The sequence below is a fragment of the Poecilia mexicana genome, unplaced genomic scaffold (assembly GCF_051168715.1).
Source record: "Poecilia mexicana isolate PSO_F unplaced genomic scaffold, ASM5116871v1 scaffold_8, whole genome shotgun sequence".
NCBI classification, from domain to species: domain Eukaryota; kingdom Metazoa; phylum Chordata; class Actinopteri; order Cyprinodontiformes; family Poeciliidae; genus Poecilia; species Poecilia mexicana.
The window spans coordinates 4,280,055-4,306,173 of NW_028263377.1; the positions used below are offsets into that span (position 1 = coordinate 4,280,055).

At 37.8% G+C, this 26,119-nt stretch overlaps 3 protein-coding genes across 3 annotated transcripts; all 3 read right to left on the reverse strand.

Moving 5' to 3' along the window:
* Nucleotides 1–1,256: 1,256 nt before the first annotated feature.
* Nucleotides 1,257–5,529, reverse strand: LOC106909726 (secretory phospholipase A2 receptor-like). Its single transcript, XM_014976164.2, has 4 exons — nucleotides 5,446–5,529; nucleotides 4,355–4,696; nucleotides 2,429–2,685; nucleotides 1,257–2,347 (listed from the first exon to the last, which is right to left on the reverse strand). The coding sequence occupies exons 2-4, from the start codon at nucleotides 4,686–4,688 to the stop codon at nucleotides 2,162–2,164; spliced, it is 777 nt and encodes a 258-aa protein (XP_014831650.2). The 5' UTR covers nucleotides 4,689–4,696; nucleotides 5,446–5,529; the 3' UTR covers nucleotides 1,257–2,161.
* A 2,799-nt stretch (nucleotides 5,530–8,328) lies between these two features.
* LOC148157898 (uncharacterized) lies at nucleotides 8,329–12,368 on the reverse strand. Its single transcript, XM_088008048.1, has 4 exons — nucleotides 12,352–12,368; nucleotides 11,167–11,472; nucleotides 10,306–10,547; nucleotides 8,329–10,221 (listed from the first exon to the last, which is right to left on the reverse strand). The coding sequence occupies exons 2-4, from the start codon at nucleotides 11,441–11,443 to the stop codon at nucleotides 9,982–9,984; spliced, it is 759 nt and encodes a 252-aa protein (XP_087864174.1). The 5' UTR covers nucleotides 11,444–11,472; nucleotides 12,352–12,368; the 3' UTR covers nucleotides 8,329–9,981.
* A 5,975-nt stretch (nucleotides 12,369–18,343) lies between these two features.
* LOC148157899 (C-type mannose receptor 2-like) lies at nucleotides 18,344–22,976 on the reverse strand. Its single transcript, XM_088008049.1, has 3 exons — nucleotides 21,841–22,976; nucleotides 20,668–20,918; nucleotides 18,344–18,656 (listed from the first exon to the last, which is right to left on the reverse strand). The coding sequence occupies exons 1-3, from the start codon at nucleotides 22,157–22,159 to the stop codon at nucleotides 18,462–18,464; spliced, it is 765 nt and encodes a 254-aa protein (XP_087864175.1). The 5' UTR covers nucleotides 22,160–22,976; the 3' UTR covers nucleotides 18,344–18,461.
* Between the last annotated feature and the right edge of the window lie 3,143 nt (nucleotides 22,977–26,119).

Genomic DNA, 26,119 nt, shown 5'->3' on the forward strand with positions numbered 1-26,119 from the left:
TTGTTACACATCTGAACATGTTCTAAAATCAAATTGAGCATTCTTATATAGAACAATTTGAATATATCAACTTATTTTTTCATGTCACAGGATTAATAAACATGTGCACATTACAGTCTTCAGTGTTTTTAATTTGTAGTATAAGTTCTACTGTTTCATGGATGCAATGCATGGAGTCAGAATGAATTATTGCCTGAGTCGTTTCATCTGAAACATCCAGTGATTAATTTATAGTGGGATTGTTCATGAACTGCTTTTTAAAAGGCTCGTTCCTATAGGCATATATTTTTGAAGAATCATAATACTGTAATTTACAGTGGGAGACAATAGAATACTTCCACCTACTGGGCAAAATGTGTGGTGCACCTCTGTTCTGGAAGACATTCACAGCGTCTTGGAGATGGATGGTGGTGCAGGATCTGGGTTTGTGTAGATACAACATCCAGAAGGTATGAGAGGCCCATGGGACAAGCCTTCACTGACATAAAGATGACCAAACCCTCTCACAAACAAGAGAGAATAATGGTGTTTGTGAGAGAGTTTGGTCATCGGTATGCAAGTGAATGGCTGCATTGTGCAAGTATGTAGCATGTTTTGTCCCATGAGGCCACTCTTACAGTTCAATTTCTAACACCTACAGTAGGTAAAACCTCGTATCATATAAGCAAATATTACATGGAAGCACCATGCCATGTCGTGGTCAGAGGTATTTCTCACTTTTGTCTGCTTCTGCATATCTGTTGCATTTGCTGAATTAGCGATCTCTGTGTTGTCAAAATGTTTTGTACTTTTTTTCTGAAAGACATTTTGTGTAAAAAAAAAAAAACAAAAAAAAAACAACATAAATGAAGTAAAGTTAGCTACTCTCAGAACAAAGGTTAAAAAAAAAGAGAAGGTAACAGGTCAGCATTTCATTTTATGCTTTCTGGATTGAAATGAAATGACGTCAGACTTGCGTAGCGTTTTTCAGGGTCAGTGCTGGTGAGTAGGGCACCAAAAGAATCAGGCTCAATCAGAAATTAATCACAATCATAATATGTGTGAGAATCTGTTACATGCAACAGAATATTGAGATATTCGCACAGTGAAAGTAAGGAATGGAGAAACTTGGCATGAGCACAAAGCAAACGACTGATGAGGAGCTGTCCATGTCAAAAACAGAAGTGAGTAAAAAGTGAGGAAAGTAGAAAGACAGTCTGAGGTCAGATATGTTGATCAGTGAGACGAAAGCTCAGGTTGAATTGAGAGAAAGGAAATTTATTCAAAAATAATTTTTATTTATAAATGCAACAACAAACTCGCATGAATTGTAAGGCTATGAAATTCAGAAAAAAAAGACAAATTATCAAAAGATGCTCACTAAAAGTGCACAAGTACACATAAGCAATTGTGAACTTTTATAATTATTGGATAGACAAACTGAGGTTATACTAAATTGTAAGTAATTGGAAAAATTTCAAAGTACAATATAAAAAAGTGAAGAGCCATAGTCAGAAGAATATGGAGGATACAATGTTTCTGAAATTCACTTCATGTAAGTATGTGAAAGAGCAAATGTAAAATTTTTGAGAGAGAACAGTTTCACATAATATAAATGTGAAACATAAATAAATCACCATCAGCAGCAGGGAGAAGTTTTCAAAGCTGATTGGTCGACATGCTAACTAGCCTTAACATTCTTGACAGGTTCCATTGTGAGAAACTGGCAGCAAGAATCCAAGCATGATTGACAGCGATAAAACCCTCCTCCTAGCTCAGACTGGTGGTTTCTGACAGGGCTGTGTATTTCTACAGATGGCAGTAAGGAAGCAGAGCAGCTCGACATGTATTTTTTCACACATTATCTGCTGCATAGTGTACTGTCATGACAAAGTGACAAATATGTAAAAAGCAAATATTTTCTGAACGTTACCTACTACAGCTCTAAATAAGTCATTTAGGTGAATTGTGTTGGTTCCTTCCAGCTGGAGATTTGACATATGAAACGAAAACAATGAATAGAAAAGGGTCAAAAAATGATTCTTAATAGCTTATGCTAGTCTTCATATATGTTTGAATAGATTTAACCTTTAAAAGACTGTAGAGCTTGTAAAGTTCATAATTAGAATTGACAACAGGATTAATAAGGCAAAGAATTCAGCCTTATTAACTGTCTATACATTTAAGGTTTTATGTAACAGAAGAAGTTCCTTCTCTCATTGCAGTCTCTGATGCCGAAGGATGAGTTGCTGTTCTTCTCCAGGACTCCACATCTCACAGCCGGGCAGCTTGGAATGTTCTGGTACTGCACCGGTTCTCCGCCCATCCAGATCCACTCATCACCAAGGTAACGCAGGCCGGTCCACACCTACCAACATGTAGCAGGGAGGTCAACACAAACACTGACGATGAGTTGGTAAAGATCACCAGAGATTAAACAGCAGCCCACCTCCTCAGTGGTTGCCAGTTGGATTATCTCTTGTGCAAAGTCATGGTCGTCGTCTGTGGTGAGGGTTGCCAGGTCGTATCTGTTGACTTTGTTCAGAGTCCTGCAGTGCTCCAATGCCTCCTCCCACGTTTTATTCTCCTTCACCAGAGTCAGTGACTCATCATAGCACATGAACGTATGTCTCTGCTCACACTCATCATTCCTCCATTTGCTGGTGAACGACACCTTATAAGCGCAGTGTTCGTTTGAGTCTGGTTCTACAAGAAACAGTGGAGAAATAGATTCTACCGATGAAATCTGGAGATCATTCAGCAAATTATAACACTGATATGAAGACGGCTCAATTTAATGTCAAGATCCAAAGGCACTGGAGAGCTTATTAATCCTGTTCTCTTTAAAGTATGAGAAAATGAAATGAGCAATTTTATTTTAAATCTAAACCTTCCCTCATGCTTTTGCATGTTTAATGATAAGGGAATGTGATTTGTCATGCCTATGTTGAGAAACTCCCCACTAATAGAAACATTTAACTATTTTTGCTGAAGTAGAGATGAACCGATTAGAATGTTGTGGCTAACGTCAAATTGTCTTTCATATCTTATTGGAGATTAGCATTGGTATCTTAATAAAAACAGCAGTCTCCCTGTGTATGCTCTATATGTTATGAGTCTAATGGCCTTTACAATAGAAATCAGACAGCAAATGGGCAAAAAGAGAAGGAAATGATACAGCAGTTGGTTCAAGGTCAGAATCAAGCTTCCACATATGGAGCGCCCGCTACCATCAGGCTGCATGTTCATGGTCAGTTAACTTACAGTTACTATCTTTGATACAGTTACTCTATTCAAGTTCCTTTAAAGGGGCAGTGTTATGTTTTCCAGGCACATGATGATGTTTTATAACACAATCAAGTAACTGTTACCTTTAGTTGCAAGAATGCTTTATATGTCAAATATCACTTAACAGAAATTTGACTTTGTAATTTAACGCCTTGAAATTGGGCCACTGTCTCTTTAAATCTCCCGCTCTTTCTGAAATGCCACCTTTAAGTCATCACAACATGGCTCCTCTATTAACTGTTTAACAATGTTTTTATCAGCGATGCACTGAGAAGTAGCTCATATAATGAGCTGAGAAGATTCGCAGTTCCAACAGGTGTTTGTTAATTGCTGCTGGCTAGTCTTAAGGAGCAGAGTGGGGGAGTTTTACAGAGCACCTTTTACAGAGGTGCTCTGTAAAATGGAAGTTTGGAAACTTGGAAACTGCATCTCCGAGGAGAAGCTTTATCCGCAAAGGGAATAACATTATAACACGATGTAAAGTTCAAAAAAGTTGATTTTACATAACACTGCCCCTTTAAGAACTCGAAACATATTGTCCAAAAATTGCTAACTTTATAGATGGATTATATAAATGCTAGTTCAGGCGAACCTGCTTTGCTACCTTTTGAATCATCCAGTTTAAGTGGAACTGGACAATTCCAACTCCGACAGCACATGAGGCCAAAGTGAAGAGGCGTGGAGGCGCCACTAGTGAGCGCACCCTCGCAACTAGTTAATCACTTCAACTATAAACCTAGTTTAAGTTAAGCTGTGGATCTTTTGTCTGTAATTGTTATTATGTAGAGTTGCAGCTCTTTTCCAATAAAAAGCAGAACAAATATTATCTGGTTTTACTAATGCGCAGAGAAAAGCGAAGCACATTTTTATATCAGAGGGTGCAGCAAAACATTCGATAACGGAAATCAGAGTTTCTGCTTTTAAGCTAAATGCACAAATTCTTGATTTACGAGAGAAAGCTACATCCATATGATGTAATACGATGATTGTTTGGAGAAATGATTTCTCAAGATTTTGTTCAAAATAAATAATTTTCAAGTTTTCTAACTTGTCTCTATCATTACTTGAACTGTCATGTTTTCCTTACCGTTGAAGTCCCAGTTGAAGAAGGTTGCTACTTTGTCTTTCATGGACCATTTCCACGGGCTTGTGTTATTCTCTCGGTACAGTCCAAGCCAGCCTTGGTACCTGTAGAACTCCAAGATTTCTGTTTCATTTCTGATTGTGATCAGACCATCGTGTTTCTCCCTGCAGAAAGACTGGGCTCCTCTCCATGTCTCCATGTAGTAATAGTAGTAAGAAAATTTTCTCTGTCTGAGGCCCGATAGCTGCACACTGGCAAGATGGGAGGAGAGTAGCAGGAAGAAAAAGATGCAGATGTTCCTCATCTTGAATCTGCGGCGCTGGTCTCCAAGCCACATAACCAGTTCTATTAAATAATTTCAGTGAAATATTCAGCATCTTCCACAGAAAGACAGAAATACTGAATTGCTTCAAACAGCTGAATTTAAAAACAGAAGCTGCTTTCCTACCACACAAAACATTTATCAGCTGTCAACTGACTCTTTTTAATTGCTGTGTTGAATTAAAAATAGGTGGAATTGGACAGTGTGTAAAAAGACTGAATTATATTTATTTGAACTGAATTGAGTTAATGCTATTTGGGCATAATTTAGACCAATTTGTCTAAATCGGTCTAATAAACCTTGTAATATAAACCTCAGTGTGCCATAAATTAGCTGTGTTTCCGTTACAAATCTGCACAAAACTTTGTAGCTATTCAGCTAATGTCAAAAAACACAATTTTTCACAGTTGTGGTGTTTCCTAAATAAGAAACGCAATTAAAAATCACGCATGATTCCTTGACTTATTAATGCAATAAGTAATTCAAAAACATGCTGCAGAGCATTATTCTCCAGTCACTTCCTGTCGTCTTTTTTTTTTCTTCTGAATTTTTGATTCCACAACATCACCCTATAACACTATAAAGAGGAAACGTTTCTATCCAGAAACGTTTCTGGATAGGACGTATTAATATATGTCCTCAACACATGGAAGCATTAAAATAAAGTAGAAATTATTAAGGGGGAAAAAAATAGCAAATGCAAACATATTTGCGGCTAATTTAAACAGGATTTAACTTTGAACAGTTTTTATCTAAAAACATCCTAACTCACCTCAGTGTGCAACAGAAAAGCAGCTTTGAAGCTCAGCTTCAGGTAATAGTGATTCTTGATTTGTTCCCTCAGTTAAGAAGCTCCACCAACCAATCAAAGCAAAGCATTAAACTTACCAGTCATTAGGATGAGGTCACCACCCTGTTCCCTCGCTCCTCATGGTTCTACTTTGCATCTTGTCCTGAATCTTCTCACAGTGACAGATGTAGAAAAAGAAGATAAATTGTTCTGTCATCACGTTAGCTAGTGGCTAATGCTCTGCTACGGGATAATTGGCTGGGTTTCTTGTTTTCTAGCCATCTTTTGTTTTTTATTTGGTGGGGTACGTACACTAATGGATCTACTACTTTTTATTTTACTTTTTACTTATTTTTTTCATCTCTAATAATCCTTTGACTAAATGCATTAGGTGTAATTGTATTTTTATACAAATGTTTTTTCAATTGCCTGTGATGTTAAGTTTGAATGGAACGCATTCAAATTCATGTCTGTGACTTCCCTCTCCCTAAGTTGTCATGATTTGGTTTCTTGTTTGACCCAAATGCTGCCACACCCAGAGGCAAAAAGGTGGAGAGTTTTAATAACAATTAAAAAAGTAAACTTACAGAACTTTCAAAAATGGAGGACGTGGAAAACAAAGAAAAGAAACAGAGTAAGAGCAGAATCCAGTGAAAAACTAGAATGTTCCTCTGTTTTACTGCACACATGACAGAAAAAGAAAGTTAGCTATTCTACATTCTGCAATAGAAACAGTCAAAGGACAAATCACAATTTTTTTTGGCACCAAGTAGAGACCAAGCTGTGGACAAGCTAACAAGCAGTTTGCCTGTTTATTAGCCATGCTAAGTTTAGAGTTAGACTTAGCTTGTATGTTAGCTTGTCCACCGAATTGTCTACAGCAGTGGTCCCCAAAGTTGGTCCGCGAGTCGGTCCTGCATGTTTTAGTTCTCTCCCTGGTGGTAGTAACAACCTTTTCAGCATGTCAATGTTCTCCTTACGTCTCTAATGAACCATCATTTGATCCAGGTGTGCTAAACCAGGGAGAGAACTGAAACATGCAGGATGCCGGCCCTTGAGAACCGACTTTGGACACCCCTGGTCTACAGACAAACAAGCTAACAAACAGGTAAGCTGTTTGTTAGCTTGTTTGTTTGTTAGCCAAGCTAAGTTTAGACAAGCTAACAGATAATTCTGGTAAGTCCAAGAGAAAAGTGCAGAGAGGATGAGAAGAGTATTTTGCTATTTTCCCAGACTATCTAAATATTCTTAAACTGAAAGATTAAATTAAACTTTAGCTCAACTTTGAAAAGTATCCAACAAAAGTGACAAGGTATTTCAGCTTCTGCACAAGTCAACACCAAACCAAAGACGACTCTATATTGTCAGGATCTTTTGTGAAGTTGATGGAAGAACTGGTGAAAGCTTTCAAATTAAACATCTTTTAGAACTCAGAAATTAAGGCCAGTTGCATTTTTGAGGACTACCCTGAACTTGGTGACTTGCATAATGGATTGACATTGGCCACTGTCTAAATTTACAGTATTTTCTTAAGTGATAGTCATTTAGCTTCCAGTTTCCTGCTCATTTGCTTAATGGGATCTAAGGAGACACTAAAGAGGTTTGCATTTGGTTAATGAGCTTTTGCTCAAAGAAATCTCCTAGTACGTTTTATTTCATAATCATTCTTGGGTTCACATCCTCACCTGTCCACCCCACACTTAATAAACTGGTTGCTTATACTCAGAGGTAGCTGGAGTACTCAAAAATTTTACTCAAACAAGAGAAGCACTACTTTGACATCTTTTTAGCCATCCAAGAAATTATTCAAGTATGAGAAAAAAGTATTTGGTAAAAAGGCTACTGAAGTAATAAGTAACTGATCAGAACATCATTTAAAATATATAAAAAAATAAATATAAAGTTATGTGGAAAGTTATGTTGGTATTTTAAGGACCAAAATGAAAATAATTAATATAAGCAGCATAATAACAACATTGGGCAAAATAAGAACATTTCGAAATCAATTTCTTTCAACATAAAACTTCATAAACATGAATAAAACTGCAGATGTGTGTCTGTGTCTGGTGAATTTTTGGCTAAAACATGTTTGTTCTTCACTCAGTGGAGTTACCCACAGTGGGTCGAGTATCTGAAATGTTACACAAGTGAGAGAAGCGATACTTCAGAATAAAATGATTCAAAAAGAAGTAAAAAGTACAGTGGAGTAAAAATACTCCTAGAAGTACATTTCCCCCAAAACGTTACTCCAATAAATGACACTGAGTAAATGTAATGTGTAGCTACAACTCAACTCTGCTTATATTGAGTTTTTCCATTCAGAGAAGTGTGTCTCTGTAAACTCATCCAGGAAAATCCTGTCTCACTACATTATGACTTTGTTGAAAAAAAAAGAATTATGTTAAATATATATAAAAATTTAACTTAATTAGATCCATGAAAAAAAAAATCACTGTGTAATTCTGTATGCATGTATGTGATGATTTACATGACCCAAAACTCAGACCTGAGAAAGTTTAAAGAGGATTTATTAACATATGAAGGGATATGTGAAGTATTTGAGTTTTAATAGTTTATTCATCATACTATTCTTTGTCTAAAATAAATCTGTTTGTTATTCTGCACTGGATTTTTCAAGCCTCATCCACTTTAGACAAACATCAAACAATATTTATTTCTGCCAGTAGGTGGCAGTAGTGGTTTAGCTGTGAGAGTGACAGACGCTAAGCTCTTTACTTGGTATCTGATACCAAGAGGATTAGTATCACTAATAACTACTGAAGTATTTCATAGAATATCATCATCATAGAACAATTTGCTGATTTGATTTCCTTTAGTTGATTATAACAAAATACAGAACAAAGATTTTAGGCAAATAACTTTTTTTTTTTTATTAATGAACTACAACATAAAATAATGTAGCAGTATAGAAATAAAAAAAATCCCTTATTACCTTTTACTTCACATAATTGTTTATTAGGATAACTGAGTCTGTAACTACAATCTGCATGCAGCCTAAATAGGAATTCTATTTTTCTTTCAATAGTTAACACACAAAAGTTATTATATTCACGTGTTTTCATATTTCAGTTTCAGGTTCATATGAGTTCCAGTAAGATTTGTTTTTCAACTGCCTGAACTGATGATAATAATTTACTCAGCTTGCTAAAACTGCCTCTCTGATCACAGATTACAATGAGAAAAGCATTCATTGATTTTGGAGACTATGTTGATATTCCAGATTTTGTTTCTCCGTCTCTGTTGGAGGTCAGGTTTGAGTTTAGTGAGCTCACCCTCTCCTCCGTCCTCAACTTTTTCTTTTCCAACTCAGACTTCTCTTAAGGATGAATGCTTTTTACTGCTTGTGTGAATTGATGATGTTACCTCGGCTAAAATTGGAGTAATTTGAGAAATGGAACAAAAGTTTTAATCTCCTCTTACTAACATGAATCTGATACCAGCGCTCACCTTGGTTTTGATAGTATTGATATTTAGATCCATACGCTGACCCCTAATTCGTAGAAAGGTTGGGTTATGTTTGAACAGTCTAAATATTTCATATATTTTGAACACAGGATGTCGTCCAGACCCAGTTATAAAATCTGATATATAAGGTTTTTAACAGCAGACCAACTCAAAAACATTCTAACATAAGATTACAGAGAGAATGTCAAAGCTTAAAGCTCTCCCCTTCACCATATCACTGCCCATAATAATATTAATACAGCAACTAGAGAGTACTTTGAATATAACAAGACAGAATAGAAATCACTTTTAACCTTTATGGTAGCTCAGTGGTTACATGTAGCTGTGCCAGCAGAAAGGTGACAGTCAAGTCAAAACATGCGGATTCAAACAAAGGTAAAGATTTGTGAAGCAGAGTTTACTTTGACTAGAAATATTGCTAAAATAGCACACATTTACACTATTATTCTAGCCCTCCTACATTGACCTCCAACCACTCAGCTAGTTTAAATTATCATCTACGAATGAAGAGTCTTTACTTATTAAACTGCTGAACCAAATTACTATGACTGTTTATCTACAGGTTTATAGCAGCGCTTTCAGTTTGGGCCACATAAAAAATCTGAATGTTCTTAAAGGGCCAGTTGTGCCTGAATATTTTGACAAAACCAATTAAACTGCTACAATATCAATAAATACCTTGTGATTGTTTTAGTGGGGTTTTTTTGCAAATAAAAAATACAGATTTTGTGGTGCCAATTTAGAAATGTTTGTAAGCAATTTTTACAATATTTGCACTATGATAGTGTGTTAAATGTGACTTTTTACTACTCTCCATATCAGTTATGAACTATAAGTAAGGCTGAGGCCTGAAGCAGTCACTTAAACTCAATGTTTCTGATCAATTTTGAGAAAATTTGCAGTAAAAACAGATAAAACAATGTGGAGATTTGTTGATCTTATGTGAATTTTGCAGATTTGTGAAAAACTGGACAGTCTTATTGATGTAATCTGGAGTCTAGAGGGCCACATAAAAAGCTCCAGCTAATTACACTACTCTGGAGGTACACAATTTCTACCCTCCCCTATAGTTTGACACTGATATTTTTTAGGTTTTATGTAACAGAAGAAGTTCCTTCTCTCATTGCAGTCTCTGATGCCAAATAATGAGTTGCTGTTCTTCTCCAGGACTCCACATCTCACAGCTGGGCAGCTTGGAATGTTCTGGTACTGCACCGGTTCTCCACCCACCCAGAACCACTCATCACCAAGGTAACGCAGGCCGGTCCACACCTACCAACATGTAGCAGGGAGAAACTTACACACAGAGGATATGTTGGTTGACAAAACTAAAAATAAAGCAGAAGAGCGGCCCACCTCCTCAGTGGTTGCCAACTGGGCTTTCTCTCTTGCAAAGTCGTGATCGTCTGGGGTGTTCAGAGTGGCCAGGGTGTAGTTTTTCATTTCCTTCATAGCTCTGCAGTGTTCCAAAGCCTCCTCCCATGTCTTATTCTCCTTTACCAGAACCAGCATCTCATCGTAGCAAATGAAAGCTTTTTCGGCTTCACATTTGTCTCTTTCCCATTTGTTTTTGTTTTCAAAGTAGACACAGTTTTGTGCTGATGCCACAAAAGACAGAAAACAGAGTTTTTAGATTAAATCGCATTAAGAAACAAATCATACTGCATTATGTAGCAAGATTCCCTAAATATGCCACCCCTGCCAAAAAAGAGCAAAATGGTCAACAGAACTGGGTTAGAGGTTCCTCTCCTCTCCCTATTAAATATTTGCTGGTCGTATGATGTGGAACAGCTGCTTCCCTCAGTAACAGTTGATTTTCTTTGTTCTTTTCCCTCTTGTATGGGATTTAATAGGTAAGTGACTTGGACATTCAATTTGAGCTACAACTATTTATTTTAAAGGCTGTTTTGATTAATTCATTAGGGTGAGAAATGCATGCTGTTGATATGTAGGTGGAATATCTTCCATCTTTAGTTCTACTCCCATCTATGACGCTAATTGTCATAGAATAGTTGGAACTGATTGGAGTTGGCTCTCTCTCTCTCTCTCTCTCTCTTTCTCTCTCTCTCTCTCTCTCTCTCTCTCTCTATCTATCTCTCTCTCTCTCCCTCTCTCTCTCTTTCTCTCTTCATTGTTTCATTGTTTAGCTGAATACAAATGTTAAAATAACCTAAAATCCAAACAACTTTCACATTTTTAACTTTATGTTTTACTTACAACCATCATTCATCTGGCTGAAGCTTAGTGCCTCATCTCCTCTAGACCATTTCCATTCTCTGTGCAGTCCGATCCAGCCCTTGTAATTTGAAGGTAGATCACCTGTTTTTTCTGTAATAGTGATCAAGTCAGTGTGATGCGTCCTGCAGTAAGTCTGAGCATCAGCCCAGTTTTTATGTTGAGTATGAAATGTGATGTTCTCTTCTCTGAGATTTAACTGCTCTCCACAGATTAAATGAAGGACCGACATCAAAGGGACAAAGACGAAGATGTTCATCCTATTTCCCCTGAAGAAATGCCACACACCTGGAATCAGATGAACAATTCCATTAAATATTTAACACATAATACAGCTCAGTATTTTGGAGGAAACAAATTAGTGTCTACTGTGTGCTAACAAGGTATTTCCCAACAAGGGATGTTTGGAGTATCTCCAGGTTACCTAACAGGGTTTATACCATATGACCATGAGTTGTGTCAGAGGCAGATGGAGCTTCTTTACCTCTAAAGACATCCTACAGGACAGAGTGCTGCTGTTGCTAAAGTTAAGCTCCAATATCACAAAGATACAAAGACACTTGAAACTGAAGCAGAGACCTTGAGAACCTTTCTCCAGAATGAGAGGAGTTCCTTCTCAATGAGGACGGTTTATCCAGTCTGATGGAGTCACCCTTTCTCTTTTTTCTTGCATGCCGCGAGAGTGTTAGTGATGAGTTGGACCTGGAGAGTGAATAAGTTTCCTCTGACACCCTTTTTCTGATCTTTTATTAGATCAGAAAAGATCCGTATGGTGTGTTCACACCAAACACACTGCACGTGTCAATAACGCGTCTGATACCTCAAGTTTGATGCGTGTTCACTTTGAATGCAGATGCTTGACATTTTGCTGTACACTGAGCATTTCGCTCCTCATGCACATCTGGTTTACATTGAAATTATGGAAAGAAAAGTAAAAACATACAACATACAAGTGACAAAGCAAAGGGCTGCATGGACAGACATGAGAGGAAAAAAAAAAAAATATATATATATATATAACTTTTGATCATCTTTGATTAACAGTCTGTCAACAGTAATCTGTCAAAAACAGACATTTTCAATTTGCCATCATAGTTAGGCTCAAAGTAACTCACTTTTTAACAATGAAATGATGTAAAATCTCTTCTGCAAGAAATCTAAACTCACCTCAGGCTGAAGCAGCAGTAGGATGGCTATGAAGACTTCAGGTAGAGCTGGTTTCCTTTAAATACACTCAGCTAAAGGACTCAACCAACCAATCACAGTGCTGTTCAGATATGGAGATTAACCCTGTCACACACATCCTCTGCTTTGCATATCCAGCTGTATATGTTAGAAAAAAAACCTTGAGTCTGATAATGTGTCAGGACTTTCCATAACTGTCTTCATATGTAATCCATACATCCAGCCATTTTCTGTTCTCCCTTGTCCCTATGGGGTGGGAGGGGTGCTGGTGCCCATCTCCAGCGAATGTTTCAGGCGAGAGGCGGGGTACATCCTGGACAGGTCGCCAGTCCATTTCAGGTCTTCATCTTCAATACAGCTGATATTTTGAGTTTTCTTTTTGAATAAAATAGAAATATCCTTTATTGTCCCAAAGTGGGGAAATTCAGAGGACAAAAGTGTTGAGACCTCAGTGCAGATAGCACCTTTAATAAATGACTAAACAAAGAAAACTTACAAAGGTGATCGTTGGGAATAAGGTGGATCAGGCAGTTTAATAGAGATATTAATGAACACAGAGAAATAACCAGTAATGGCCAATGATAACACATGTGCACTGAGGAAGAGATGGATAATGATGAGGTCAACAGGCGAGGCGATCAGGTCATAAGTAGAAGTGGTAGGCTGAAGGGAATGAAAGGAGGGAGGCAACAAGAGCTGAATAAAGGAAAACTAAGCAGAATGAAAAGAGAAGAGGAAACTCTCCAAGCTTCTCAGTGAAGCCTTCCTATGAGTCAAGAGGAAGATGAAAGCCATATTCTGTCCTTAAAGCAGTGGTTCCCAAAGATTTTCTTCTGAGCCCCCCTATGGATTACAGTAAAATCCCCCCAAAAAGAAAAAAAAAATAAACTGGGCACAAACATCGTTCAACCAGACATAAACCTAAACACATATTTTGTTTTCAAACTCCACTGAAGTTTAATTCATACTTCAGATTGTAACAAAACAAACTACAAACCATCTTTACAGTAAAACACTTTTGTGTACGTAACTGTTTGTTTTTTTAGTTCTATGCTGTAAAAGAGTATTCTTTACTGTCAGTGTTATTTCAAACACATTTCCTTTTTTTATTTGTAACAATATTCAACTTTGCTGTCATCAATACATAAAAAAAAGCCTCTGTGCAAAATGTGGTTAAAACATGAACAGCTCCCTGAGAGGTTTTTTGTTTTTTTTGTTTTTTTTCCCATTCATCTTCGACTCCCCCACCACCCCCCACTCCCCTAGCCCTCCAGCACAGGCACTGCACCTCCCCTAGGGGGCGCACCCCATACTTTGGGAATCACTTATTATCTTTTCGTTTCTGATTTGTTTAATATTGCTGAACTCTTTAGAAAACCCTTTAACTGTCACCCTCACAACGTTTCCAAGTTATCCAATGAATCCAAGAGGACACCGGTGTCCTCATTAAAGGGTTACATTAAATCCTTTTACAAACATCACTTGTATCTTGTTTCAGGGGACATGTCATTGAATTTGAATGTCATGTTTTTGAATTTACAAACATTCAAATTCTTCAGTCCTTCAGTGACAGACAAAACATTACATTTGTTAAACAGATTTCTGCTGCTAGCCAAACACTCTTGTGTCTTTTGAAATGTCTGTGTTTCTTTAATAAGACGACGTACAGTGGTGAAGTCAAGTTTATCGGTACAGTACATTTGGTAACCAGGCAGTTTAAAATGTTTATGAAAACAACATAACCATTCATGAAACAAGCAAAAACAAAGAAATATTACATTTTCTCAAAAGTCATCATCAAAATCATCATTACCATGTAAGCTCTCATCTTGTCTATTTGCAGAAAAATGCCATAGGGTTAGCTTTACATGTATTAGATTCTTTAAAATGTCATAAGATTGCTGGTTACAGACAGGTTTGGTCGCTCTATTTTTATGCATGTATGTATATAGTTTGTACAGGAAGTATTCAGGCCCCTTTAAATTTTTCACAGTGTTCATATTATTTCTCATTGCTCATTTCTCAGCAACCCATCTTGACCGAAAAAATCAGAAATGTAGAAATATTTGAAAATGTATTAAAAAAGAAAACTGAAATATCACACGGTCAGAAGTATTCAGACTCTTTGCTGTGACACTTATATTTAACTCACATGCTGTCCATTTCTTCTGATCCTCACTGAGATGGTTCTACTTTAATTAATCTGATTGGACTTGATTAGGAGAAACACACACCTGTCTATATAAGACCTCAAAGCTCACAGTTCATGTCAGAGCAAATGACAATCATGAGGTGGAACGAACTGCCCAATGACTCAGAGACAGAACTGTGGCAAAGATTACAAAAGATCTGGACAAGGCTCCACAAGAAGGTCTGCAGAACTCCAGGTTCTTTAGAGCACAGTGGCCTCCATGGTCCTTACAGGGAAGAAGTTTGTTACGAACAGAACTCTAACTAAACCTGGCCGTCCAGTTAACTGAGAAAGCCAAAGGTCACTGTGGCTGAACTCCAGAGATGCAGCAGAGAGACGGGAGAAAGTTCCATAACTATCACTGCAGCCGTCCACCAGGCGGGGCTTTATGGCAGAGTGGCCTGATGGAGGCCTCTCCTCAGTAACAGACACATGAAAACCTGCATAGTTTTATGAATAACACATGAAAGACTCCCAGACTGAGAAATAAGATTATCTGGTCTGATGAAACCAAGACTGAACTTTTTGGCTTTAATTCTAAGTGGCATGAGAGGAGAAAACCAGTCACTGCTCATCACCTGCCCAATGCATTCCCAATAGTGAAACATGGTAGTGGCAGGATCATGCTATGGGGTTGTTGTCCAGTTGCAGGGACAAGATGACTCATTGCCACTGAAGGAAAGATGAATGCAGCCAAGTACAGAGAGATCCTGGAAGAAAAGCTCTTCCAAAATGCTCAGGACATCAGAACTGAAAGTTCACCTTCCAATCAGACGAAGACCTGAAGCAAACAGCTACAATAACTAAGGAGAGGCTTCAGAACAACTCTGTGACCCGGTCAGAGCCCTGATCTAAACCCAACTGAGCCTCTCTGGTGAGTTCACCATCCGACCTGATGGAACAAGAGAGGATCTGCAGGAAGAAGCAGAGGATTCCCAAATCCAGGTGTGGAAAACTTGCTGCATCATTCCTGACTGTAACAGCTCTAAAGGAGGTTCTACTCAACACTGACCAAAGGCTCTGAGTCCTTGTGACCGTGTGATATTTCAGTTTTTCTTTTTTAATAAATTTGCAAAAGTTTCTACATTTCAGTTTTTTTTTTCTTTCATGATGTGTTGCTGAGTATGCGTTTATGAGAAATAATATAAACTTTTTGATTTTAGCAAATACCTGCAATGAAACAGTGAAAAATGTAAAAGGGTCTGAATACTTTCTGTACCCACTGTGTGTGTATGTTTCAAAGAAAAGCATAGTCCTGCTGTGTAAAATTGTCTTTACTTCATTTACATATGTGACGATTCGATGGACTCCAGCTTCCTGCCGATTTGCTTACTGGGCTCTGAGGTGTGGTTCACTGGGAGTGATGGATGCTCTATGTGTGACACTCTGGGAGATCCCAGATTTCCAGATTATTTGGTGGCTTCAACTTTCTTTTCGATGTACTTCGTTGAGGGAGAAAACAGTTGGGTGGGTGTTGGAGGATCTTTGTCTGAAATTAAAATGTGTCTGATGTTCCAAAAGGTTTGACTGTGAAAAAAAAAAAACTCATAAGGTGACTATTAAACCTGTACTTTTCGACTTCAAAACCAGAGCCTGAGAGGAAAAGAAGCTCATTCTTTCAGACTCTTTCAACAAATATGTTAAAAATATTCATATATTATTAGCGAAAGGCAGAAAGAGCAAGGGTAAAGGTGTGATTGTTAGGTTGGTTTGGACAGCTGTTTAAAATCATTATTAAATAAATGGTCTAACTCTGGTTGTCTTTGAATTTCAAAGATTTAAGTGTGACAAAAAAGCCAAAAGCAGAAGCAATGTTTATGGAGGCAAGTATATAGTTCATTGGTTTCTGTTATGGTGTTGGTAGGGATTGTTCTCAATGCTGCATTCACATCTTCAATGAGACTTTCTGATGGTACTTCACTCAGCCGTTGTAATTGGCGTCGGGGTTGTTTGGTGTTCATTCGGGCCACGATTCTCTCTCTCAGGTCAGTTGCTGTCTCGTTCAGCTCAGATGGTTCGTTCATTACTGGGGCTATATACCCAGTCTGTGGGCGGGTAGTTGTAGTCAACTCCCTTCTGACCTGGCGTCCTGGCTCCTCCCCTTTGTGTTGTACCTCGTCAATCTCAAGTTGTGATAGCAGTTGCCGTTTGCGGATGTTGGAGCACTGAGCTACTAGTTGTTTGGCAGTCAGTGTCGACTGGGGATGTCAAAGTAACCATTCCTCCCACAGTCTTTGCTTGTAGCCCCTCTGACTAGGGTTACTTGAGTAGCAGCATTCCAACAGAATAACATGTCCTTATTCTGACTTAAATTTCCATATGTTGTGTCTCCATACAGGTTCACTTAGTTTACAATTTGGACTTTAAAAGTAAGTTTAAATAAACTTCCAACTGCTTGTACCAATAAAACAGATCAGAATAAAATCTCCAAAATAAGTTAGAATATTTCTGGATGCAGTATTTGTATTGTTTAACTTACACTGTTTACATTTGACTGTGTAGCTGGTTGACTTGATACCCAGAAAGCTTTAACCCAACAGTGTGTGTGCATGTGCATATGTGTGTGTGAGGCGTTGCTGAAACATCACAATATGCAGACTTTTACAAGAAAATATATTTTTGTCACAGGAAGTTGTTTGTGATGACGAGAATGACCCAGATGGAAACGACAAGGGCTTAGAGACATTAAACTGACATAAGATTAATGAAAAGAAACAAAAATAAATTATTTGTAGGTAATCAGAGGTAATTCACTAACATGAAATGTAAAATGAAGCCGAAAACGGCAAGAAATTCAATTTGACGTCAACATAAAAGTAAATGTGTGGGATCTGACAACAGACATCTAAAAACAGGACAGAACATATGATGACTAAAAGAACTGCATCAGAACACATTTTTCTAAAAACATGTCTGTATTCACCAGTCAGATGTATCTGTTAAAAGCTGTTTGCATCAAACTTCACCTTGTTTGCCTGGCTTTAAATGTCACCATGCAAATAAATGAACACATCTAATTCGTAAAAACAGAACATCCTTATTAGCATTATTATTACCATGTTTCTTTATGGCTGTATTGTTCTGTATTTCTGCACAAAACTTCCACTAACATTAATTTGATGGATTAGTTGAAGAGGCATTTACTTCATTTTCCGGTGCGTTGTGAAGGTACTTATGTACAATGTTGCAACCACAAAGCAAACAGACTCGTGCATAGACAACAGTTAAAAGAACAACACACTCAGTCAGAGCAGTCATTTAGTCAAAACTTTACTAATATTTCCATGTAGCATGATGAAAATCCCCTCTTTGCCTGTAGATATGTTCTACCCAGAACTCCTCAAGTGGCAGTTTTAGCTTCATCAGGTTCACATCAGTAAAAATCTGCTACATTTAGCAAATTTTGCGATCCAGTTATTAATTGATTAATCCAAAAAAAAAAAAACCCAGATCAGTCTAGATGTTAAAGTCAAGCAGAAAGAACTGAGCTTTTCACATGTTGTTAGAAGTTTTTTTTTTTTTTTTTTTTTTTTTTTAACTTCAGATGCTTCCTTTGCTACAAATAATCAAACACTCACTTAAGGAATGTTGTTATTGCATTTTAGGCAATAAGATGTTCATTTTCACATTTAAAAAACAAATTAAATTATTTGTTTATCTGCATGTTTTATATAATTAATATTTTATAAAAGAAGCTTCAGTGCTTAAATGAAAAATCTGCAGAATGTGGCACTTTGTGATTTGATTGATTAATTGTCTCAATAATTGATAGGACAATAATAATTAATGGCAGCTCTTCTTTATTGTATATACATATTTTACTAAACCTGTATATAATGTTAGTGTACGTATTAAACACAGTGTTTCTAAATGTTCTGTGTGTGAAGAATCTCGGAGGCTTTCAGCCGCCATCAGGTTCCTTATAGCAGAAGAAGTTCTTCCTCTGGCTGCAGTCTCTGACCCCAAACAGGGAGTCACTATTTTTCTCCAGGACGCCACACCTGCTACCTGGGCAGCCTGGCATGTTCGGGTACTGCACCGGTTCTCCAGCAATCCAGACCCACTCATCGCCCAGGTAACGAAGACCCGTCCACACCTGCCGACATGTAGCACAGAGAGCCACATGAATACAGTGGTAAAATGCTAATGTGGCAAAAAACACTCCGTTCGCACTGCAGCCTGAAGTCACCCAAGTCCAAATGTTTTGTGAAATTTTTTTTTGTTTGTTTGTTTTTTTGTTTGTTTGTTTGTTTGTTTTAGCGTGGAAGTCGTTTAAACTTCCAATGCGTCTTGTATGTGATCTCCAGTGTGAACTGCAAACATGGGCGTAGGTTTGGGTAGGGACGGTAGGGACATGTCCCGACCAATATTCACGGGATATGAAAAAGTCCCGACCAATTTTTGCCATATTGGCTCAAAGAACGTGGATCTACGATCTTTGATTAGCAGCAACAGGCGGTGCGCGGAACGGAAGCTTCTTAGTTTGACATTAATTATGAGCCTCCGAGACCGTGTCGGAACGGTGCTGTCGGGGGGGTGGGGGGAGGGGGAGTCAGTTGAATCGTCGGACGTTCTTTGATTAGCTGCAAAAGGCGGCGGCTAGCTGGGCACACGCGTCTCCTTCTGAGTCTCTGAGACCATGTCGCCACCAAAAAAGAAAAGGACAGACATTAGAAGTTATTTCGCTACGTCGGCTGTAAGTACAGTGAGTGGACCCATAAGTTAGATATCTATCACGCAACGCATTTGTTGTAAAGTCCGGTGTTTAGTAAGGTCAGCACTGAATGTGAGGTAGAATAGGTCTGTTAATTATGTAATATTTTTTCTTTTTTATTTTATTATTGATTTCTTCTTATCTGCAATTGTGTTTGCTGTATCCAGAGGATATTTCTTTTGATCTTACTTGTAACGTTTGCTGAATTTTGTAAAGGAAAAAGTAAAGTGTTCTTGAACTGATCTGCTGAGTATGACTGTATCTGGTTGTATACACAAGATGTATGATATGGTTATGGTTGGGGGGAGGGGGTTATTAAGCCAATGTGGTTTCCCCCACCTTCTCAAAAATGTTCGGTGCTCTTGGGCATTTCACTGTCCTGCGGGGGGGGGGGGGGTGTCAAGGTCCCCACCAAAACTTAGACCGAACCTACGCCCTTGACTGCAAACAACACAAAAGTGTCCCGCATGCACGGCACAATGACGTCACACATAGAGAGAGCGCTCAGTGTTTTGCCAACCGCCATAAAAAATAAGTGGTCAATGTTTGTGGAAGGAAACATGGATGCTAATGGCGGAGGGCATCTAATAACTTTGAAGTTGTCCAGTTGTTAACTTAATCCTCATTTTAGTCCCCAATGGTTGTTTTTTTCTTCCAGCTTGTGCGTATCAGGACGCTGAATGGTGACGTTTGTCGAGTATCAGTGACGTTCAGGCCGGATGAATGATTAAAAAATCCGACCTCTACTATTCAGACTGTAGTTAGTAATCACTCTTTATTACTAAACCTTGTTAAATAGATGTTGGTAGCGATGCTATGTGGGATTGAAGCTGTGTAATAGTGGTGTAATAGTGTATATTAATCATATCCTTTCATTTCAGTGACCTGCGCAGTTCGGTGGACTCATTGTGGCGGTGCTGCATTTAATAAAGTCTGTCATACAACGGATTAATACGGAAAAAAGACTTGCGGTGATCTGTACTTGTCAATTTAATTTCAATAAAAACTTGTTTCCTCTGTCTGTTACTATTTTATTCTTACAAACACCTATTTAAAATATTTTTAACAGGTAGGATATTCTAGTAAAAGGATTAGTGCATTGAGCTATAGCTTTTCATTTTAAATGGGTAGGATATTCAGATGAAGGAAGTGATCTTGTGGTTTCTTACGTATAAATTGTTCCAATGCTAAGCTAAGCATAACTCCTAAGTTTCCATTTCAATCCCGTCACTCAAATAATGTTATCCAATATATTTAACATTAACACAACCCGATACAGTTTTCTGTTTGTAAACATGACGGTAGCAGTTTTGGATGCGTATCACCGACAGATAGACGCTCTATGGTAGGAAAATCTGACAAGGTAGCAGTGATAGTCAGAACTGAGGCCCACCTCCTCAGTGGTGGCGTGCTGGGCTCTCTCTCGTGCGTAGCTGTGGTCATCGGGGGTGATCAGGGTTGCCAGGTCGTATCTGTTCCCTTCCTTCAGAGTCCTGCAGTGCTCCAACGCCTCCTCCCACGTCTTATTCTCCTTCACCAGAACCAGGTCCTCATCATAACACATGTAAGTATGTGAAATGTCACATCTTTCACTTTTCCATTTGCTTAGGTACTGATAGACACAGTGCTGGCCGTGTTTTGGTTCTGCAAACAAAGCAGCACACAGGATGACGATTCTATTAAATCAGTTATTTAGATCAGAGAGTATCTGATGTAATCATCAGCGCTTATGGAAGGTGGCTGTGCAATGAAAGGCAAATTAATTACTTTTAAAAAATCATAGTGTGTTTTTATGGACTATATTGTTTTAGATTCTGTCACTCAGTTGAAGAATGCTTATGATTAAAATGAAAGATTTCTACATGTGCTGCATGTGGGAAAAGCAAACTGGTATTGGTTCAAATATACATAGATGTCTCTATTAGATATCTAACTAAGAGACATCTATAGATATCCATTAGCAAGTTTGATCTAAATAGTTCTTTCTCTCTTGCATGGGAACATTTTATAAAGGTTTTGTTGGCTCTAGTGGTCTTTATTTGAAAGTAGTTTGACAGGAAAGAGATGTGTCAAATGTCACCAGGCCAGGAATTGAACCTGTAACCACCGGCATGAGGACTAAGACCTCAATACATGAGTTGTGCTTTGCCCCTGCACCACCACAGCACCCTTGCATAGGATTTTGAAGCAGAGTCTCCAGTGGTTGGGGCTTTGAACGTCCGCCTCCTTGTTCTGTTCTAAAAACAGTTTTATTATTAAGTGTGTTTTGAATTATTGCTCTGTTGGAACATCCAATTATGTAACTGTCTCATGTTTGATCTGACTCAACAGGTCAGGAGTTCTGCAGTAACACTGACCTCTGCAGGAGGCACTGCAGTGTTGCATCTACAATAACTTTTTAGGAAGCTAGTCGTATCAAGTACATTTAACTTTCCGCTGTGGATTAAAGTTTTTTTATTATTATTATTGAATTGTGTTGAATTGAATAACACAAGAAAAAGATTTGCAAAAGCAAAAAAAAAAACAAACAAAAAAACTGATGATAAAACCTAGTTGCTCTGCTTACCATTAAGTTCCCACTTGAAGAAGGTTCCAATCTCATCTCCACTGGACCATTTCCACGGACCGTCATCACTCTCACGGTACAATCCGATCCAGCCTTGGCCGCTGGAATAAGCTTTCATTTCTCTTTCATTTCTGATGGTGGTCAGGTCGCTGTGTTGCTCTCGACAGGCAGACTGAGCCTGTGGCCACGTAGCCCAAACATAATAATATTTAAACGTCAGAGTGTTGAGTCTGGTCTGTTGGCCCCTGACAGGATGAACGGTCAGCACCAAGGGGACAAAGATGAAGACGAACCGAATCATGTTTCCACTGAAGGCCATCAAAACACCTGGGATCAGATATGCATGTTATTAAAGCTGCAGTATGTAACTTTTATAAAAAAAATAATAATAATTGTTTTTTTTTGTTTTGTTAAAACTGTCACCATATTGACAGTTTATTTTGAGACAGATAATCTGAGAAAAGGTCGGCCTCCTCCACCTCCTCCTTGAACTATTGATGTCTGAAGGAACAATCAGAGCCAGGAGGAGGGGCTTAGCGCTGTCTATTACCGTGTGTACTCGCTGCTAAATTTGCTAAATAACAACTTACTGTTACAGGAAAACCGTTAATTCATCCGTCATTGGTGGCTATGCTAACTACACTTAGGGACATTTATGCTTTGATGTCGTGCATGTGTGTGAACGGGTTCTTGCTGCCATCTGGTGGAATTTTTGTGCCAGTTGCACATTTAGAAACAAATTCAGTTAGAGAAATGGTGATGTGTAGACATATAAGTGTAGATATAAACATGAAATGTGTTTGCTCCCCCCACAATTTTCACATTTTACAAAAAAAAAAAAAAATCTATGGAACAACAATCAGCAATACACACAAATGTGTTTAATCTTCATTAAAACTCATATTATACTAAACACCATCTCAGTACGACAGTTGATTCCACCGCATGACACGGGGCGGAGAGAGGAAAATAACATGATAATATCACAAAACATTTATCTTCCTTTTGGTTCTTATTTTGTTTTATTCTGTTTCCACCCAAAACATCTCTGTGATTCCAGATTAACTCACACAAATATCACAAAAATATAATAATAATAATTATAATAATCTGGAAATAATTTCCAAAAATGACCATTTATACCATTTGTCCTCCTTTTTGTGCCTCAGTATTTTGTTGTTTCTGCAGAATTGTAATTGTTTATTCTGTGACTCTTCCTTTTGGTTCTTAAGGAACCAAAAGGTTAAGTGTGTTCTGTGTTTGTTTGTTTGTACTGTTTGATTTAAAACCTTCATGAAGTTTGACTTTCATTTGTAAAAGAAAAATTGAACTCTGGTTTTTCCTGTGTGCTAAAGCTATCCTAAAACCTCTACGCACACACAGGATCAGAACCAATCTGAAACCAATATGGATTATATCCACTAATAAATGTCAAAAAAATATTTCACTGGTGGTCATATGTTTAAGAAAGTTTTAAAGCGTTCTGTCGTTCTGCCTGCTCCAGTGACACTTTATCCATTATCCTAAATATCACCTCTGTACTCACCTCAGGCTGTAGAGGTTTTTTGTAGCTCTGCTTCATGTAATGATGATTCTCCGTGTTTACACCCAGTATAAAGTCTCCACCGACCAATCACAGAGCTACACAAAAAAATGAATATGCAGATTACCGCGGTTACCACAGCACTCACTAAGCTGCCTCTCTGGCCTCCAACTTCTGCTTCACACCTTTAAACCAAACTTCTCAAACTGTTCACATACAGTGGTGATTGTAACGAGATCCCTTACAGATTTATTTTAATTGAACTTTTTTTTAATGTCCAGAATAAATACAAAATGAAGTGACCTCCTGCAGCATTTGGAGAAGCTGGTGGCCTGCTTCTCCAAATGCTGCAGGCCACCAGCTTGCAGCATTTGGAAGCTGGTGGCCTGCACCAGCTTCCAAAGATTGTGAAGACAATTTTGTCTTCACAATCTTGATGAAGACAAGATTGTGTCTTCATCAACCCGGAAAATATAGTTTTCAGGGTTTAATTCTTGGTATTTTCTGATTCTTTCTATATATCAAACAAAATTGGTTTTCCTTTTTTTTTCTTTTTTTGTAAATCAACATTGTGTCTCTAAGGTAGCATGAAGCTGCCCTGCAGGTATTAGGGCAGCTTCATGCTACAAAAAGACATCTGTAGATGATGTCATAATTGTTTAACTGACTTTATTAAATCAGGGATGCTTGTGGCATCAAAGTAGACAGGTTGGACTGATAAAATAGTAGCATGTGTTTGTATGACCATAAACCTCTCAGATTATTTGCATAGGGAAATGTATTTTTCAAATGTGCTGCTGCCTTGAGGCAACAACATCCTTGGTTTCCTGCTTTACCAAATCCGTCCTGGGTGTGAGGTTTAAGTCATGCAAAAAGAGTTCCAAACCATGTTCCATTTCAAAACATGCTTTTTAAAACATTTACTCATATGCTATATCTGTAGGACTTTTAGTTGAACACATTCTGTTTTTCTTCATATTTCACACAAGGTTTTCCTCCAGAAAACCTGCTAGGTCCGGTGGTAGGGGGCGCTACTGTGTTTTTGAGCTAAAAAATGTCTAAAGTTGACAGGAAATTTGGAAAATATCAGAAGGTAATTGTTATTCAAAGACATTATTAACAAAACCTAAACACCAACTATAAAGACTTAAAAAAAAGGCAAACATAAAAAAACTCAAACAAAATAAATTTATTTGTTTTGCACTTCAGTTGTTTCATCCTAGTTATAGTTTCCAAAATGTTTCGATCCTTTATATGTGACTTGTCATTTTATTTGCTGAAGTTATTAGCATGTAGACAAGTAAAGACAGGAAGTGGTTATGAAGCTCCAGAGGATAAAGGAAAGACTCCTGACCTCTGACTGCTTCTAACCATGTCACCTAAGAGACTCTTTAACCCGTCTTTGTCATCTGTTACTGGTGTATAGAAAAACTCTAATTACAAAAAACAGACAATGCTCAGCCTGGTGGCCCTCCAGGCTTATAATGCACCGAGGGAAACCTTGTCACTTATCAGTAAATGTGCTGTAAAATAAACACATTTTTGATCAACCTCTGATTTTTTTCTTTAGCCAACAGAGGATTTCTTATAAACCTTCAAGATTGTGTCTTCATCAACCCTGAAAATAAAGTTTTCAGGGTTCAATTCTTGGTATTTTCTGATTCTTTCTATATATCAAGCAAAAATGGTTTTCCTTCTTTTTCTTCTTCTTTTGTAAATCAACATTGTATGTCTCTAAGATAAAATTCTCTGTCAGTTTTGAATGTTGTGTTCAAAATGCAAAGAAAATTCAAATTTTTTATTCCTTTTTCCTGTACAAGACACAGCATTTGTTAAGCAGATAAGTTCTCATCTCATTATCTTACTCACATGTGAGTTTTTTCTGTGGCCAAATGCCACAAGTTTGCTTTAGGCACTGTTTCTTCCTTTCGCATCTTTGAGTTTAACTTTCAGTAAAACTTAAATCTTGTAAGATTGCAGCTGTTCAACAGTGTCAGGTGCACATAAAAAACACAAAGTTTCTTTGTGTGTCAAGTTGTAAGTTACAGTGGAGCATATTATCTGTTTTATCAGTGGAGTTGATTCAATGGGACAGAAGCTAAGAGTTCTGAAAAAACACACTCTGTGACCTGTTAATCTTTTTCTAGTTTTCTTTTGTAAAAGTTCGTCTTTCAGTATATCATGGCACTATATTATACAAAGTTCCACATCATTATTTTCTGCTCAAAAAAATAAAGGGAACATTTCACTTTAATTTTGTGTGTGGCTCCAAATCCAGGCCTCCATTGGTTAATAAATTTGATTTCCATTGATGATTTTTGTGTGATTTTGTTGTCAGCACATTCAACTTTGTACAGAACAAAGTATTCAATGAGAATATTTCATTCATTCAGATCTAGGATGTGTTATTTGAGTGTTCCCTTTATGTTTTTGAGCAGTGTATATATAAGTTGGACTTTTTTCCCCATCGGATGCCGATGTCGGCATTTGGCCGTATGTACACTTTTGTTTTGGTTGGGTCCAGTGTTTCATAAAAGCAGCCACAGGTCAATTTGTCCTTTCTCCTTTGTGACAGTATGTTTTCAAGTACAAATGAATATCTTGAGCCAAACAACTTTTCACACCCCAAAAAGTCAAAAACGATTGACCAAAACAGTAAAAGTAGAAAATGGCGAGGGATTGGCACAACCAGCAACTGTCTAGAACAGACGACATGCCTCTATAGCAAACTGTTTC

Coding starts and splice junctions, on each gene's coding strand:
- LOC106909726 (XM_014976164.2), bottom strand. CDS start 4,688: ATGTGGCTTGGAGACCAGCGCCGCAGATTCAAGATGAGGAACATCTGC. Junction 2,686..4,354: donor CTTCAACTGGGACTTCAACG/GTAAGGAAAACA, acceptor TGTTTCTTGTAG/AACCAGACTCAAACGAACAC. Junction 2,348..2,428: donor AACTGGCAACCACTGAGGAG/GTGGGCTGCTGT, acceptor ACATGTTGGTAG/GTGTGGACCGGCCTGCGTTA.
- LOC148157898 (XM_088008048.1), bottom strand. CDS start 11,443: ATGAACATCTTCGTCTTTGTCCCTTTGATGTCGGTCCTTCATTTAATC. Junction 10,548..11,166: donor CAGCCAGATGAATGATGGTT/GTAAGTAAAACA, acceptor TTGTGGCATCAG/CACAAAACTGTGTCTACTTT. Junction 10,222..10,305: donor AGTTGGCAACCACTGAGGAG/GTGGGCCGCTCT, acceptor ACATGTTGGTAG/GTGTGGACCGGCCTGCGTTA.
- LOC148157899 (XM_088008049.1), bottom strand. CDS start 22,159: ATGGCCTTCAGTGGAAACATGATTCGGTTCGTCTTCATCTTTGTCCCC. Junction 20,919..21,840: donor CTTCAAGTGGGAACTTAATG/GTAAGCAGAGCA, acceptor CTTTGTTTGCAG/AACCAAAACACGGCCAGCAC. Junction 18,657..20,667: donor AGCACGCCACCACTGAGGAG/GTGGGCCTCAGT, acceptor ACATGTCGGCAG/GTGTGGACGGGTCTTCGTTA.